This window comes from Convolutriloba macropyga, chromosome 2 (genome assembly GCF_964194025.1).
Source record: "Convolutriloba macropyga chromosome 2, txConMacr16.3, whole genome shotgun sequence".
NCBI lineage: Eukaryota > Metazoa > Xenacoelomorpha > Acoela > Convolutidae > Convolutriloba > Convolutriloba macropyga.
This window is the reverse complement of record NC_134469.1, coordinates 3,127,035-3,143,855: the sequence shown is the minus strand read 5'-3', so window position 1 is coordinate 3,143,855 and position 16,821 is coordinate 3,127,035. Positions and strand designations below refer to the sequence as shown.

Genomic DNA, 16,821 nt, shown 5'->3' with positions numbered 1-16,821 from the left:
AGTTAGTTTAGCAGAAACTACGATCAGACTAGAAGCCAGCATATTATCAAGGAAACTTAAGAAACAGTAGCAAGAAAACCAAATGAGTTAAATGAACATAGTATAGACAGCTGGCAGGGACCTCGCCCGGGGGGGTGCATTTTCTACAATCGATTTTTTTTGCAGATCACCGGGGTGGGCGCAAAATGTTCACACCCCGGTGTAGATATGCAAAAAAATCGATTACAAAAAATTCCCTCCGGCGAGGTCCCTGTCAGCTGCCTAACCTACTCACATGTCTGGTTAAGATTAGATTTTCAGTGAAGGTTATGGTAAAGAATTCGTGCCTAATCAATGCCTTGTAAACCCTGATTAACCAATATGCATGCACTCCGTGCGGGGGGGGGGGGGGGGGTTGTCTTGGATGAATATCTGAATAAATCTGAAAATATTATATTAATGGGTACTAAAAAAGCCTTCCCAAAACTTTCTATTGAGAAAACTGATTTGCAGTACGAGTGGACAAATACATGCACTGTAATTCGTTAACATATTTACAAATCGAAACCGCAAATTTTAACCAATTATATTTTCAAGTGGAGATTGGCGATAAAATCCTTCCTAAAAAGACACTTACCAGATGCGTGACCTCTATTAGCAGTTCTCAAATTGGGTGAGTTGTCTTCTCCGAAGTACATTCTATCACCTAAACCCCTGTCGCTGTTTTGGTTAGTGATCGTTGACCCTGATCTAGAGACCGAATTGAGAGGTAGGGTATTGTAGCTTCCTTCGTAACCAGAGGCACTAGATTTGACAGAGGAGGCAGCAGGACTTGGCTTGCTATTATCGGTGCCAGATAATGTTAATAGATCTTTTTTCGTTGAGTTGTTCGGCTGAGAATGGCCAGAAGAATGTTGATTTTTCCCGGTATCTGTACTTCGTTTGCTATTTTTCGACGCAGAAAAGTCAAATGGATCTTCGATTGAGTCCTTCGTCGAGTTGTTCGATTGAATTTGACCAAAATTATGCGTATCTCTTCTTTTATAGGCAGAAAAGTCGAATGGATCTGAGTTGTTGTCTTGTTGAGAATTGAGAAGTTTTCGATTGCTGTCTAGAATATCTTCAGCCCAGTCTGCATCTATTTGACCTAATAACGACTCATTTTTAAGAAAATTGCAAACTGCCAGGAACATTTCAGTTCCCAGCTGGGATTCAATTTGATGTCAGTAAAATACTAAAAACAGAAAAAAATTGCTGTACCAAAAAATCCCTTGGTTTAAAAAATTAGAATTAGTGGTTGGATTAAATAATAAAACAAGATAAATCAAAACAGGTATTTGTGATGACTCCAGCAACTTCTATAAATATTTGGAAAGCAGTCAGCAGGCTGGGAAACAAACGGAGAAAATAATTCACAAATAACATCACAAATATTTTCTTATGATTATGAATACAAACGGACAAGCGTTCCGTCATTTCAAAATTCCATCTCTTCAAAGAGCTATGACATAAAAATACAATGAGCTCTCATAAATGCTTCATGATGGGGAATTATTGATCAAATTCACAATTTATTGCCTATTTCGATGTTTTATCAGGTCAAACTGGTCCAGCTGATAAACGTTTGTCGCTTGCACAAAACAAATATACTCAATTTAACAGTAACATATACGTAGAATACGCGGTTGAGAAATTTGTCAACCAATAATACGTTTTGAAAAACAAATCTTACATTCCATTAAACCAATTATACGCCAATACAAGAGATACCCACAAAAATTACATGAAAAAATTTACTAAAATTTAATTTATAGAAAATAAAATTTAGAAAAGAGGTGAGTCCATTTCATTCATATTTTAACAGCAAAACTTAAACGAAAAAATTACATAATTGTATTATTTATCTACTAAGAGGCCTTTCTGACCTTGAAGAATGCTTGAAACAACTATCATAAACTCATTTTAAAAAAAAAGTGGTTAAAACGAATTCAAAAGAAAAGCTGCGAGATACAATCTTTAATTTTCAAAAACCGAAGGCCGAGAAGATATATCTCTTCAGAAAAACAAAACGACATCAGCCTCCTGAGATAATTCACAAATTAGTGAAAACTAACAAATTCAATAGAAGTATAGGAATAAAGTTCTAGAATCAATAACTAAAATTCAAACCAAAAAATGCAATCAATAATCCGTCAGATTTCGGCTGTCTTAGCATTTCGGATAACTGAACGAAGATAAAGACAGGCAAAACTAAAAAAAAGTGCTACTAATCTTAGAAATAAAACGATTTCAGGTCAGAAAAATCAGGTAAGGAATACAACCCATCAAATCTAGAATAAGAATAACACCAAAAGCATAAAATTATAACTAAAGTGTATAATTCGCTTCATTTTTCAATAGATGAAAAAAGAAATAACCAAAAAATCTGACAAAATGAACTTTTCAGATTAGTTGACTCAAAAGCTATAGAAAAATTCCAATTGTTTTTGATAACGTTGCCACGACTAAAACGCTTTCAAGTACGTTTTCAGTGAAAAAAATCATATTGTGAGACAAGCCAAAACATAAATCCACCAACGTTGCAGAAACTACTTTCGAACTACAGGCGGCGCAATTTAATTCAAGGGCTGTAGCCTAGATAATTTTTTATAGGTTCAAAAACATCTAACGAGTCGTATTCGAACTCACATCCTCCAGAGTCCTCGATAAAAGCCTCACGTCATCAGGCCCTTGTAATTTTCTACGCTACGATTGCTTATCTTAGCAACAAACTTTACTTCGGAGTGAAGGCAACTCATATCACTCAAAAATGAAGAGAAGCGTGAAAAAGTCACTTGAGCAAACATAGCCGGCAGATTACCAGAAAAAAAGCCGCGATAGACGCTTGTGGCCTTTCATGGAATTGAAACAACTAAAGAAATAAGATAGACAGATCGGCCACCAGTCCTTTAATAGACAACTGGAAATTTTGGGTTAGAATCGGACTGTCAATTTTATGATACGTATGGTCTATAAGGAAAAAGCCCTAAAAGAGCTTTTTCAAAATTGATATTCGAAATCAAAAACTCAAGACTAATACTCAAGAATTAGCGCATATAAGTTTGGCAATACTTAGATGCACACTATTGATCTTTAACCAGTAAAGGTTCATAAAATTTAAAGTTCCATAAGTGAGTTCAGAAGTCATTTTTTGAGTAAGGTAAGTCACGCAATTGACCTAAAAACAGAAATGACGTCACGCACACAGATTTTAACTGCAAAGCAGTAGAAGTCACTGAAGTCCTTGAAAAAGTCGATTCCAAGAAGTCAGGTCGTAAGAATATCGATGGAGACGACGAATTAAAAAAACACGATGTCCCCAATAATAGCCGCTATCGCTTCGCGGCTATTAATCAAAGAATGCCTAGAATAAAATCAAAAATGGTTAAGCATAAAAGGACACGCAAAATTGCTTCAAACTTCGTTCGAGAACAATTAATCAGAACATGAATGCTGTACAAAGGGAAAAACTTTGCACATTCAACAGATTACCCACTTATCGCAAGATCATCAACTAAGTAGTATTTAGGTTAAAACATTTCTTTCAAAATTGGTAATGATGAAAATAACAAACTATCGTCGAACGAATTGCTCCCAAACAATTGATTAGTGGTCTGATTTTGTAGTAGATAGCATATACTTGAGGAGGGCAGTCTTACTGTGTGAAGGGGCTGGGGTTCACAAGTGAGGTGGGGGGAGGTGTTCCACCTTAGTTTCCTTCCGTATCCACAAATAAATCTCTGCTACTCCAGCAACTTTAGCAACTCTGCGTGTTCTTTGAAAAAAACACTACTTTTCGAGGGATGAAAATCCAAATTGGTCAGAAGAGCCATCAAGCAAAAAATTTCAACAAAAACTTCAAGCGAACAAAAGACCAGGAGGCCCCAAATAATTTTAATAAGTTAACTTGAAAGCATTTAGTAACCTTGCGATGGCATTGAGAGCATATCAAGAATTGACACAATATGGCTGATAACATGGACACTGTAGACAACACATTAAAAAACCATTTTTTTTCTATCAAAACAGCTGTACTTTGAACCGGCAGCCGTACCTCGAGAAGTTACGAAAAATTTATAGTTATCGGTTTCTAAAGTGTCTCAACGCTTCACAAATTTTCTCCATTGCTTAGGTTCGAAAAAACCTTTTATAATTCAATGATGATTTCCTCTTTAAATGAAACTAACAGAAAACTGTGAAACAACATAGCCGGCAGATTGCCGGAATAGCTGCGAAAGAATAGACTTGCGTGTCGTATAATACAGATAGAAACAGATACAGATCTAAATTGAAAAAAATGACGCCGCTCACGAAGCTATGTAAAAAACATTCAGCAATAAGTTAATAAAGCTTGTTGAAATTAATTCCACCGAAGCCTTTTATTAGGGACCTTTACTGCACATATGAGTTCCTTTGACCTTAAACTAATTCAAATTAAACTTAGTTTTTAAAGTGCAGAGGTCATTTTATTGAGTGAGGTAAGTCACGTATGATCAAAATCTAATCACTCAAATGGCTTTAATACTTTTTCTAGAGAGAGTGAAAAATGACGTCACGCAAGCAAACGCTGTTAGCGAGAGGAAGAAGTCATTCAGAAAATTTGACTTTGATGTGTGAACAAATGTAAAACGATAAAGAGCGTCAGACGACGAAACAAAAAACATAGCCGGAAGAATTCCGGAAACGACTCGGAGAAAATTGCCCAAACTTATGACTAAACAACTAGAACAACTTTTGTGAACCCTGAACCTCCACAAATGCAATAAAAAATTTAAGAAGAATAGAAACGGCATTCAAAAACAAATTGAACAAAAAAACTAGATAAACTAAATGAGTTGTTTTTAATAGTACCAGGAAACATAGAGCCGAAAAAAGTTCCTTTGCAATTGGAGTAACGAAAAGCTCACAAAACAATGGGCAAGTCATAATAGGTTGAAATAAGATTGAAATAAAAAAACTGAAAAAAATTAAGAGAAATGTTGTAAAATTTCTCAATTTTTCTGTTAATTCTCATTTAAAAACATAACCGACTAAACGTCGGAACAATTTCTCTTGAACGATTAGTGGGAGCTCTAATCAATTGCAGCCTGCTTCCGTCGGGGGGGGGGGGGGGTAGGGGGAGCTAAGAAATGGGACCAAGAAGTTCTATAGTGGGCTTCAAATAACCACATTAGAGGTTAACATACCACTATTAAGATTTAAAATAAAAAATGACACCAATTTCTGCGCACTTTTCATTTGACTTTTAGTATTAAATTGCCGCCAATTGAGTTCAGATGCTTGTAATTGTGATTGAGAGGGAATTTCAGATCATGCGAAATGCAAAATGTCAAGGGCGTAAAAGTCACTCGAAAAGTCAAAATTGTCAAGCGAAGAATTTGCATAAAAAAAGCCACACACGTTTACAATAATTGCTATGAACTTCGTTCAAGAGCAATTAAACACACGTACCACGATTGTTCTCCAGGTTCACAGACTTGAAGATCTGTTTTTACCAGTCGCTTTTCGAAGACAGAAGACTCGTTCCTCTGAGAGAAGTCACCGATGATGTCACAACTGTCTCATCTCACAGCTGATGTTAGAAGTTGATCTGTATCCTTCAGAAAACTATCTAACGTATCTGCAACAATGAATCTCAAGAGTTAGAAAGCTCGACAAACAAACTTCACATGGCGATTAGATTTGCTGAGAAAATGAATTTAATTTGAAAAGAGGACAAAACGAACTAAAATGAAACGAAAATCTATCAAACTGAACTTGAATATTTATTTCTCCGACACTGCAGCCTTACTGCACAATTGTAACGTAATTCAGTACCAGAAAAAAAATTGAGTTGGAAAGCCTCCTATATATTGTAAACCTAAAAGCTGCTATTTAAAAGTACAAATATAGCCAGTAGATTGCCGGTAAATAGCCGCGATAGACGCTTGTGGCCATCAACGAATTAAAACAACTAAAGAAATAAGATAAACAGATCGACCACTAGACTTTTTGGGTTGGATTCGGACTGTCAATTTTATGACACATACGGTCTATAATTTGATATTCGAAATCAAAAACTCAAGATTAATACTCAAGAAATAGCGCATATACCTTGGCAATACTTAGATGCACACTATTGATCTTTAACTAGTAAAGGTTCATAAAATTTAAAGTTCCATAAGTGAGTTCAGAAGTCATTTTTTGAGCAAGGTAAGTCGCGCAATTGACCTAAAAACAGAAATGACGTCACGCACACAGATTTTAACTGCAAAGCAGTAAAGTAACTGAAGTCCTTGAAAGAGTCGATTGCGAGAAGTCAGGTTGTAAGAATCATCGAAGGAGACGACGAATTAAAAAAAACATAGCAGGACAAGTCAAGAAATACAATTCAAAGAATTAAATGAGAAACTTAGTAGTACTCTAACTGACCAGCAGATCAATTGAACAATGCCAGCCAAAACACGAACAAAATCACCTCTAAAATTGAGAAACAAACAATCAAACAAACTATACAAAATATAATCATTGCAAAACCGTTAAAGATTTTACCCATAAGGCAAAATTTGACCCCTTTACACATACCTATTTCAAAAATATGTTCAACGCCAACATTGGTTTCTAAAATAGCTGCAGTCTTACATCAGCCAGTCCTGAAAAAAATCATTGGCCCTTGAAGATAGTTTAACTCGAATATAAAACGAAAATTTAAGAATGAAATCAAATTTGAATGAAATGTTGCTGAAAATTGTGATATTATATCTTAAGAATCATTTCTGTGTCTCTAGAGACTATCCAGCAACCCGATTCCAAGCCTTAAAAAATTAATTGCTTCAAAGATCAATAGGCAATAAAATTTACAAAAAAATTCAAAAAAAAGAAATTCGTGCTATTAAAATGTTGAAAAACATTCAATTTCCCCCTATTAACTATTTAATATGATACTATCAAACCATGTATAAGGTTATCTGGCTATTTAGGCAAGAAAAACTGAACGAAATACAAATGTTTTAAAAATTAAACAAATTGCGAATTTTATCAGAAAACTTTGAAAACTTGAACGGTTAAATTGTTGAAGATAACAACCATGCGGTAACTTTTTTCAGACCTTGGATTAAGTTCATTGGCACTTGAGAACGGACAAAAATCAAAAAAGGACAAACTTTAGGATACCTTAAAAAAATTGCAGATTTTAATTAAAAAATGCTAAAATTCGAGACATTAAAATTTTGAAAACTAATCCATTGTTACTAAAAACTATACAGTGCCCTATTATTCAAACTTAAAGGAGATTCACTGGCCCCTGAAGCTGGAAAACCTCAACAAAATGACAAACTTTCAAAAATTTCAAAAAAAATTGCTAAATTTAGTATCAATTTGCATGTTTGTGTTTGATGTACCAAAACGTGCAAACGCTGTTAGTGAGAGGAAGAAGTCATTCAGAAAATTTGACTTTGATGTGTTAACAAATGTAAAACGAAAAAGAGCGTCAGACGACGAAACAAAAAACATAGCCAGAAGAATTCCGGAATCGACTCGAAGGAGTAAATTGCACACACTTATGACTAAACAACTAGAACAACTTTTGTGAACCCTGAACCTCCACAAATGCAATAAAAAATTTAAGAAGAATAGAAACGGCATTCAAAAACAAATTGAACAAAAAAAACTAGAAAAACTAAATGAGTTGCTTTTAATAGTACCAGGAAACATAGAGCCGATTAAAAGTCCTTTGCAATTAGAGCAATGAAAAGCTCACGAAACAATGGGAAAGTCATAATAGGTTAAGAAAATTGAAACAAAAAAAATAAAAAAAAGAGAAATGTAGTAAAATTTCTCAATTTTTCTGTTAATTTTCATTTAAAAACATAACCGACTAAACGTCGGAAGAATTGCTCTTGAACGACTAGTGGGAGCTCTAATCAATTGCAGCCTGCTTCAGTCGGGCGGGAGGGGGAGCCTAAATGGGACTAAAAAGTTCTATAGTGGGCTTCCAATAACCACATTGAGGTTAACATACCACCATTAAGATTTAAAGTAAAAAATGACACCAGTTTCGTCGCGCTTTTCATTTGACTTTTAGTATTAAATTGTCTCTAATTGAGTTCAGCTGCTTGAAATTGTGATTGAGAGGGAATTTTAGATCACGCGAAATGCAAAAAGTCAAGGGCGTAAAAGTCACTCGAAAAGTCAAAATTGTCAAGCGAAAATTTTGCATAAAAAAGACACACACGTTTACAATAATTACTATGAACTACGTTCAAGAGCAATTAAAAATAATTTTTAACAAGAGAACTTTAGTCAGTTGGTTTTGAAGTATTCCTTAATTAACAAGCTTCTATTCAAAACCCACTTAAAGCATTAAAACAAAAAAACAGGCAAAAAATCATTAAAATTGTTTAAAAATCAGCAAAACTGATCAAAAACCTCCAAATTAGCATTAAACTCAAATTAACGCCTTGAAAGCTTCAATTCCTATCAAAACAAGCCTAAAACTAATACAATATCATAATCAAACCTCAACCAGCAAAAGTTGCAAAAAACTGCTTCTAAAAGCCGCACGTGAACAAAAAAATTTCGCTCGCTTAGAGAAATTTTTCACACATCAATTTCTCGCTCTCTCAAAAACAGCAGTGTGAACAAAAACCACTCGCTTTTCGCTCCGCTCTTCACTTTTGTTCAGCACGAAAATCACTCCAAATTTTTTTCCGCGTTTCATTTCCCGCTTCAAAAATCACTCCAATAAAATTGATTTAAAAAAAGGACTTCTCCAATACTCCTCTTCGAGTCGTAAAAACCATGAGCACCGCAATATAGCTCCGCTCAGCTTACAGCTTCGCAGCTATAGTAACCGATTAATGTCGACGGAATTGCCATCAAACGACAACTGGAGATTCAATTGGGCGGCCTTACTGAAGCCAGGGAACGGTTATAACGTCACTGATGGGGCTTAAAATGCTGGTATTGGAGATTATTATAGACAACTTGGAGAATTTAAATTTATAAAATAAACCCAAATGTGACTTGTTGCACGTTTGACTTGATGTTGGGTAATGAACCACCTTGAATTAAGCGGCTTAAATTCGGAATAATGTGCAGGGGTGGGGCTTGGGGGTGAAATGAGGGTGGGGGTTGTTGTGTGTGTGTGTGTGTGGGGGGGGGGGGTTGATTTGTGTGTGTGTGTGTGTGTGTGTGTGGGGGGGGGGGGGGCAACCACTAAGAGAACTGCCCTTCACACCATAAGTATAAGCCTCCAAAACATTTTCTGTGAATCGCATACTTCGAGACCACTGAGCTGAAAGCTCTTAGAGAACTGAATGCCCTCTGGGCGCTACCTGATTATCCCATTTTTAAGGATGAAAAGTCAAATGGGTCAGCGAAAAATCGCATAAAAAAGCAGGACTAATATAACTGCTACAAACTTTGCTTGAGAGCATTTAAACATAAACCGGCTAATGTCGGAACAATTACTCTGGAACGACAGGCGAGGCAATTTAATTCAGGGGCTGTAGACTAGATCATTTTTTCTTTAAGGGTACAAGAATCGTTTACCACCGGGTATTTTAGCAACAAGCTTTACTTCGGAGTGAGAACAATGGAGATCACTCAAAAATGAAGAACGAAAGCGTGAAAGCGCAAAATAGTCAAGCAAAAAAATTGCCTAAAAAGACCAACTTTTACAAAAATTGTTATGAACTTCGTTCAAGAGCAATTAAACACACGTACCACGATTGTTCTCCGGGTTCATAGACTTGAACATCTGTTTGTACCAGTCGCTCTTCGAAGACAGAGAAGACTCGTTTCTCTGAGAGGAGTCACCGATGATGTCACAACTGTCTCCTTCTCCACTCACAGCTGATGTTAGAAGTTGATCGGTATCCTTCAGAAAACTATCTAACGTATCTGCAACAAAATCATTATCAAGAGTTAGAAAGCTCGACAACAAATTTCACATGGCGATTAGATTTGCTGAGAACGTGAATTTAATTTGAAAAGAGGACAAAACGAACTAAACTGAAATGAAAAATCTATCAAACTGAACTTGAATATTTATTACTCCGACACTGCAGCCTTACTGCACAATTCTAACGTAATTCAGTACCAGAAAAGAAATTGAGTTGGAAAGCCTCCTATATATTGAAAACCTAAAAGCTGCTATTCAAAAGTACAAACATAGCCAGTAGATTGCCGGTAAATAGCCGCGATAGACGCTTGTGGGCATCAAGGAATTAAAACAACTAAAAAAATAAGATAAACAGATCGACCACTAGACTTTTTGGGTTGGATTCGGACTGTCAATTTTATGACACACACGGTCTATAAGGAAAACGCCCTAAAAGATCTTTTTCAAAATTGATATTCGAAATCAAAAACTCAAGACTAATACTCAAGAATTAGCGCATATAAGTTTGGCAATACTTAGATGCACACTATTGATCTTTAACTAGTAAAGGTTCATAAAATTTAAAGTTCCATAAGTGAGTTCAGAAGTCATTTTTTGAGTAAGGTAAGTCACGCAATTGACCTAAAAACAGAAATGACGTCACGCACACAGATTTTAACTGCAAATCAGTAGAAGTAACTGAAGCCCTTGAAAAAGTCGATTCCGAGAAGTTAGGTAGAAAGAATCATCGATGGAGACGACGAATTAAAAAAACATAGCAGGACAAGTCAAGAAATACAATTCAAAGAATTAAATGAGAAACTTAGAAGTACTCTAACTGACCAGCAGATCAATTGAACAATGCCAGCCAAAACACGAACAAAATCACCTCTAAAATTGAGAAACAAACAATCAAACAAACTATACAAAATATAATCATTGCAAAAACGTTAAAGCTTTTACCCCTAAGGCAAAATTTGACCCCTTTACACATACCTATTTCGAAAATATGTTCAACGCCAACATTGGTTTCTAAAATAGCTGCAGTCTTATATCAGCAAGTCCTGAAAAAAATCATTGGCCCTTGAAGACCGATTAACTCGAAAACAAATCGAAAATTTAAAGATGAAATCAAATTTGAATGAAATGTTGCTGAAAATTGTGATATTATATCTAAAGAATCATTTCTGTGTCTCTAGAGACTATCCAGCAACCCGATTCCAAGCCTTAAAAAATTAATTGCTTCAAAGATCGATAGGCAATAATATTTACAAAAAATTTCAAAAAAAAAATCGTTCTATTAAAACGTTGAAAACCATTCAATTGCCCCCTATTAACTATTTAATATGATACTACCAAACCATGTATAAGGTTATCTGGCTACTTAGGCAAGAAAAACTGAATGAAATACAAATGTTTTAAAAATTAAACAAATTGCGAATTTTATCAGAAAATTTTGAAAATTCGAAAGGTTAAATTGTTGAAGATAACAACCATGCGGTAAATTTTTTCAGACCTTGGTATAGGTTCATTGGCACTTGAGAACGGACAAAAATCAAAAAGGACAAACTTTAGGAAACCTTAAAAAATTTACAGATTTTAATTAAAAAATGCTAAAATTCGAGACATTAAAATTTTGAAAACTAATCCATTGTCACTAAATAATATACAGTGCCCTATTATTCAACCTTAAAGAAGATCCACTGGCCCCTGAAGCTAGAAAAACTCAAAAAAATGACAAGTTTTCAAAAATTTCAAAAAAATTGCTAAATTTAGTATCATTTTGCATGATTGTGTTTGTAGTACCAAAACATATAGCTCATAAGATGGTCATAACAAGTAATTTTGGCTCGCATAAGGCCTTCATCAACTTTTAAAAACTTCAACCTGAGACTGATCAAACAAAAAACTAAAAAATCACAAGAAACATGAAAATTCGCACCATTTTGAGCCCAAAAACTCCTAAAACTGAATTAACCTTAAATTGAGGCCATTCCATCAGCTGCACCACTCTAATCACATGAAGGAATACTAACGCCCACTTTGGGCCTCTAATGAAACTTAATACACGCTGGGCTTTACCTGTTTATCCCGTTTTGAAAGATCAAAATCATTGAAAAATTGTGAACATATCTTAAAAAAAAAACAGCGCCCCAATACAATTCAAAGAATTTGAATTATAAAAAACCACTATGCCCCCAATAATAGCTGCTATCGCTTCGCGGCTATTAATAAATCATGTTTTTCGTTTTTGAAAAATGTTGATCGAACAGTATTATCTGCACTTGAAAAGCTGGCGTAAAAAGGAACCAAAAATTGGAATGCAACCTACATTTACAGGTCCTTATAAAAATGGAAAAATAAATTGACCTACCTTTGTGTTTGAATAGTCGCAGAGATGCAACTGTAGTTTGATGACGATTAGAAGGCTGCCCTGGATGGGAAACAGGTAGAGAGGCCACTACCTGAAAGCAGCACCAAACATTTTCAATTTATAAAATACAGAAAAAAAATTATCAAAGACATCAATTGCTGCTCAAGTGGACGAGAGTCGCCACTTAAATGAAACAAGTTTAGTAATGCAAATCAAACACCTGGACAAGAACTGAACATTGCGTACATGCGTTGAGATTTTTACAAACTTGTAATAAACATTGAAGACTAGAGTACACGTAAACATTTCCGAAGAAACATGACCTATGTGTTCGTATACTTCTCGTCATTTAGACCTTGAATAAAAACTGAACTGAAACAAAATATCAATAAAGCCCCAACAGAAGCCACCAAAAAACCAACTTCAGTGCGCATCTCATTCGACTTTCAGTAGAAAACGGCCAACGATAGAGTTTAACTGATTAAAAGTGTGGGTTTAAAAATAAAGGCTGAAAAAGTTGTTCAACGTCAAACAGGTCAAATAAAATATTGCGTAAAATCGGACACAGTTGTTGAATTATTGTCAGAACAACCATAATAATATTCAGACCAAAACCGACAAAAATTAAACAATAAAAATCTTTAACACAATCAATTTCTATCAATTTTTCATGCTTTTAATTAATTTACACTTATTTAACTAAAAGCTGCCCTCAATCAAACATTGTATTAGAATGAGATATTCTCAATTGAAAACAACGCCTCTAATTATTCAGAGAGCGAGAGGAGAGAAGACGGAAAGAAAGAAAGAAAGAAAGAAAGAAAGAAAGAAAGAAAGAAAGAGAGAGAGAGAGAGAGAGAGAGAGAGAGAGAGCAAGTGTGTGTGTGTGAGAGAGGGAGAGAGGTCATTTTGAAAGCTGTAAGTCATAGGCGAACATGAAACTATTCACGCGAATGAAAGAAAAACTCACTGTTAAGCGTGAAAAATGCCACGACAGCAACTCAAACGAAAAAATGTATAAATTGATGAACAAACGCTGGCTTGAAGCGAACTTGACACAAAAGATGGTAACAGCTAACTAAAAATTGATAGGACACGGTGCTTAGCTGAGCTATCGCAGCCATTAAATACAAAAACGTGATCAAAACAATTAAAACATACCCGACTAACGTCGAGCTAATTGCTCTCAAACGACTGGTTCAACGATGTGTAGAGGATTGTGGGGGTGCGGCAAAGAGGGGGGGGGGGGGGGTGAGGGAATGAAATTCTAAGTTGAGGGACCGCCCTTCACACTATGAAAATATGTCTTCAGAGAGTTTCAGTGAATACTTAGGGTCTAGCAAGTCAAAAGGCTCGATGAGAATTCCATTCAATTTGGGCGCTAACAGGCACTAAAGTTGTCACACGAAAAATCGGTTAAGCAAAAAATCGCTTAAAATGATCACAGAACAAAAATGGTTGCAACAAACTTTGTTTGAGAGCAATTAAACAATTGAAAAATCTCTTCTGACGGTGTGTTAGAAATCGAATTCGAAATTTAAAAGATTTAAAATTTTCAACTTGCAAGATAATGTCGGGCGCAGGTTTGATTGAAATGAACCAAGCTAAGTTTAGCTGAAAGCTCAATATCTTGTTCATGCGCTCTGATTTAATTATCAATAGCGATAAGGCATCTGATGTTGAACATTCTCATCCCCGTTTTCAAGTGCTTATGTGGTCAGGATACCTCCAGAAACTGATCTACTTCCGAGAATTTCTTATAACCTTACCATATTTGATCAAACGTAGGACTCCAGCAATATATCAAGGCGCTATAATTAGATTCTCATGTTGATTTTCCCATTGATAATGGATATATATATATATATATATATATATATATATAATATACATACATATATATATATATATATATATATAAATATATATATATATATATATACATATATATATATATATATATATATATATATATATATATACATACATATATATATATATATATATATACATACATACATATATATATATATATATATATATATATATATATATATTTATATATATATATACCTATTATCAATGGGAAAATCAATATATATTCCCATTGATAATGTATATATATATATATATATATTTATATATATATATATATATATATATATATATATATATAAATAAACATATATATATATATATATATATATATATATATGGTCAAATTTGAGCTTTTTTCATCTGACAAATCCACATCACTTTATAGATCGTTTAATCTACGCTGTAAATTTCAAAACTATTTTGTAAAAATCATTTCGTTATTCTCTCATTCGTTTATGTATCATTTATTTCCACAATAAAATCACTCTGAAAGAAAGTTCAAAGAAGTACGCAAAATTTTTGAAAAGAACAATCCAAATTCTATTCTTAATTGCAAAAGAAGTGAACAGTAAAAATTACTGACATAATACACGACTTCAGGACGACTCAAAAAAGATACTTAAGTTCATTTTTAAATAATCAGTTCAAATTCTCATCGAGAAAGTGTTGTTCGAATTGCAGAGCTAGGTAGCTACAATCGACTGATTTTACATTCTTCGATCACCTTTTTAAGATAATTTTTAAGTAGAAAAAAGTTTTCAAGCAAAGGAAAATTCTGGGTGACATATGAAACCATGATTACTTTTATTTGTGCGCGCTAAAGACAAAGACAGTTGCCGCAAAATTTTTAAAATAGTTTCAAAAGCTGTAGAATTTCCTGTCAACCTAATTTCTGCATGTTTAGATAATGCAAAATTTAAGCAAAACCAGCATTCAAAATGAACAGATGTCTCCATTGCAAGAACCGTCTGACCTAATCACTACAACCGTTGGTGAGTTACTATTGGACCCATCAAATCCTGTACACATAAGAAGGGAGAAGCAAATAATGAAATTTCGGACATAGCTAAACAGGACGCCGAGGTCAAAGAGCTGATTCATCTCTTTTTTAGGTTTCTCATACAGACACGCTCCATTTATTGGCCAATTTTACTAGCCTTTAACTAGATTTTCAATGGTTTTAGTATCCAAAAAACTGTTTGTTTACGGCAATATATAAATCTGGAGAACATCTTGAACAAACCCCGAAGTGCATTAAACAGAAGCTTTTGGACAATTTTATAATTTGGCGAACAATTTAAAGTCAAGGAGTACGAGAACAAAACTTGAAAGTTAAAAAATTTGATTTTTGTAGAATTCTGCAACCTCTACAATGAAAAGTAATGCTGATTGTAACGGTCAAATAACTTCTGAAGTTTTGAATTTTGAGGTCAATTGTATTATTTAAAACTCACCTGGATAAAATATCCTCAAGGCGATTATCAGCAGGTATAGTCCACTACGGATCCTCAAAAGCAGAGACAAAATCCAAATAAACACTCGCTCAATTCGAAAGAGCTTTATGCTTGAACAAAGACGATTGAGTAATCACGCACAAAAACATCCCGGATAAATACTGAAACGTAATAAAAAAGATCACCACTTTTATTGTACTTGGAAAGAAAACGATGGTTTTAAATAGCAAGCTTAAAAATGAAAAACGCTGCTTTCTGTTTCAAGTTTTTTTCGCATTAGCTATGCAAATAAAATACGCGCCAGTGGCTTTTAAAAAACAAACACATCTGAAAAGATACAATATGCATGCAGGCAACTTGCGCACCGGGATCAAAAAACAGGGAAAATTCGAGCTGTTTAGCCGAACTATGGCAATTAGCCGAAATATTTTGCCTACAAACATTCTCGTGATGATTTGCTCTGAAAATATTTTATTGGTTTCTGAGAAATGGGAGGGCAAAGATGGTTTTGAATAAACTTGTGTAACACGAACAGGTATTTTTTAACCATTTCAATAAACTCCTAAAATAGCAGTTTTCACAGCCTATATAACATTGTTTTCATACCAATGTTCACAATAAAACGATACGTTACTCCTCATTTGAAAAAACGGCACAGAATTCTTGCTATAAGATGAATTCTTGTTATACCACTGCTTAAGTTTAAAACCTGGAAACATATTTACGACTCTTCGAGATGCGGCCAATCGGAACGAATTAGAAGAGTTGGAACTGACTAAACTAACAATCTAAAAATTGAAATTCATTAATTTTTCTCCAAAAATGAAAATTAAGAACTAAGAGGTTACCCAAACCAAATGTGCTACTTGATTATCATAATCTAATGTTACCATGACCAACCTACATGGCGGTAAACCTGATTAGGTGGTGGCAAAAGCTACAAATGAAATCTCGTTTTTTTGAAAAAGCGATGGCTGCGATTTGTTTCCACATACAAATACATACAGGATGACGTTAACTAGTCACCAAAGCAATTTTGATGAAAATATCTACGACAGGAGAATTCGTCTAATTGGTACATCGTAAATGAAACAGGAATGATAGGTGGTGGAAAACAAGAGGAGACAAAATGGCGCATTCCTTCCAATCTCAAACCTCCTCTGCTTAGACTAAACAGGAAAACTCGAGGAATTTATATTTTACAAACATTTCATACCGAAGCTGCTTTGGCCGAC

At 34.5% G+C, this 16,821-nt stretch overlaps 1 protein-coding gene across 4 annotated transcripts in view; it reads right to left on the bottom strand.

The window, feature by feature from the left end:
- Positions 1-16,821, bottom strand: part of LOC142355662 (uncharacterized) — a 62,090-nt gene that overhangs the window by 28,992 nt on the left and 16,277 nt on the right. For all 4 annotated transcript variants that reach the window (XM_075407766.1, XM_075407745.1, XM_075407753.1 and 1 more), the window contains exons 3-5: positions 12,255-12,345; positions 9,724-9,900; positions 617-1,126 (exon numbers count right to left, since the gene is read on the bottom strand). In XM_075407766.1, the coding sequence (XP_075263881.1) occupies positions 617-1,126; positions 9,724-9,900; positions 12,255-12,345 (778 nt within the window). The remainder of the gene's footprint in view (positions 1-616; positions 1,127-9,723; positions 9,901-12,254; positions 12,346-16,821) is intronic.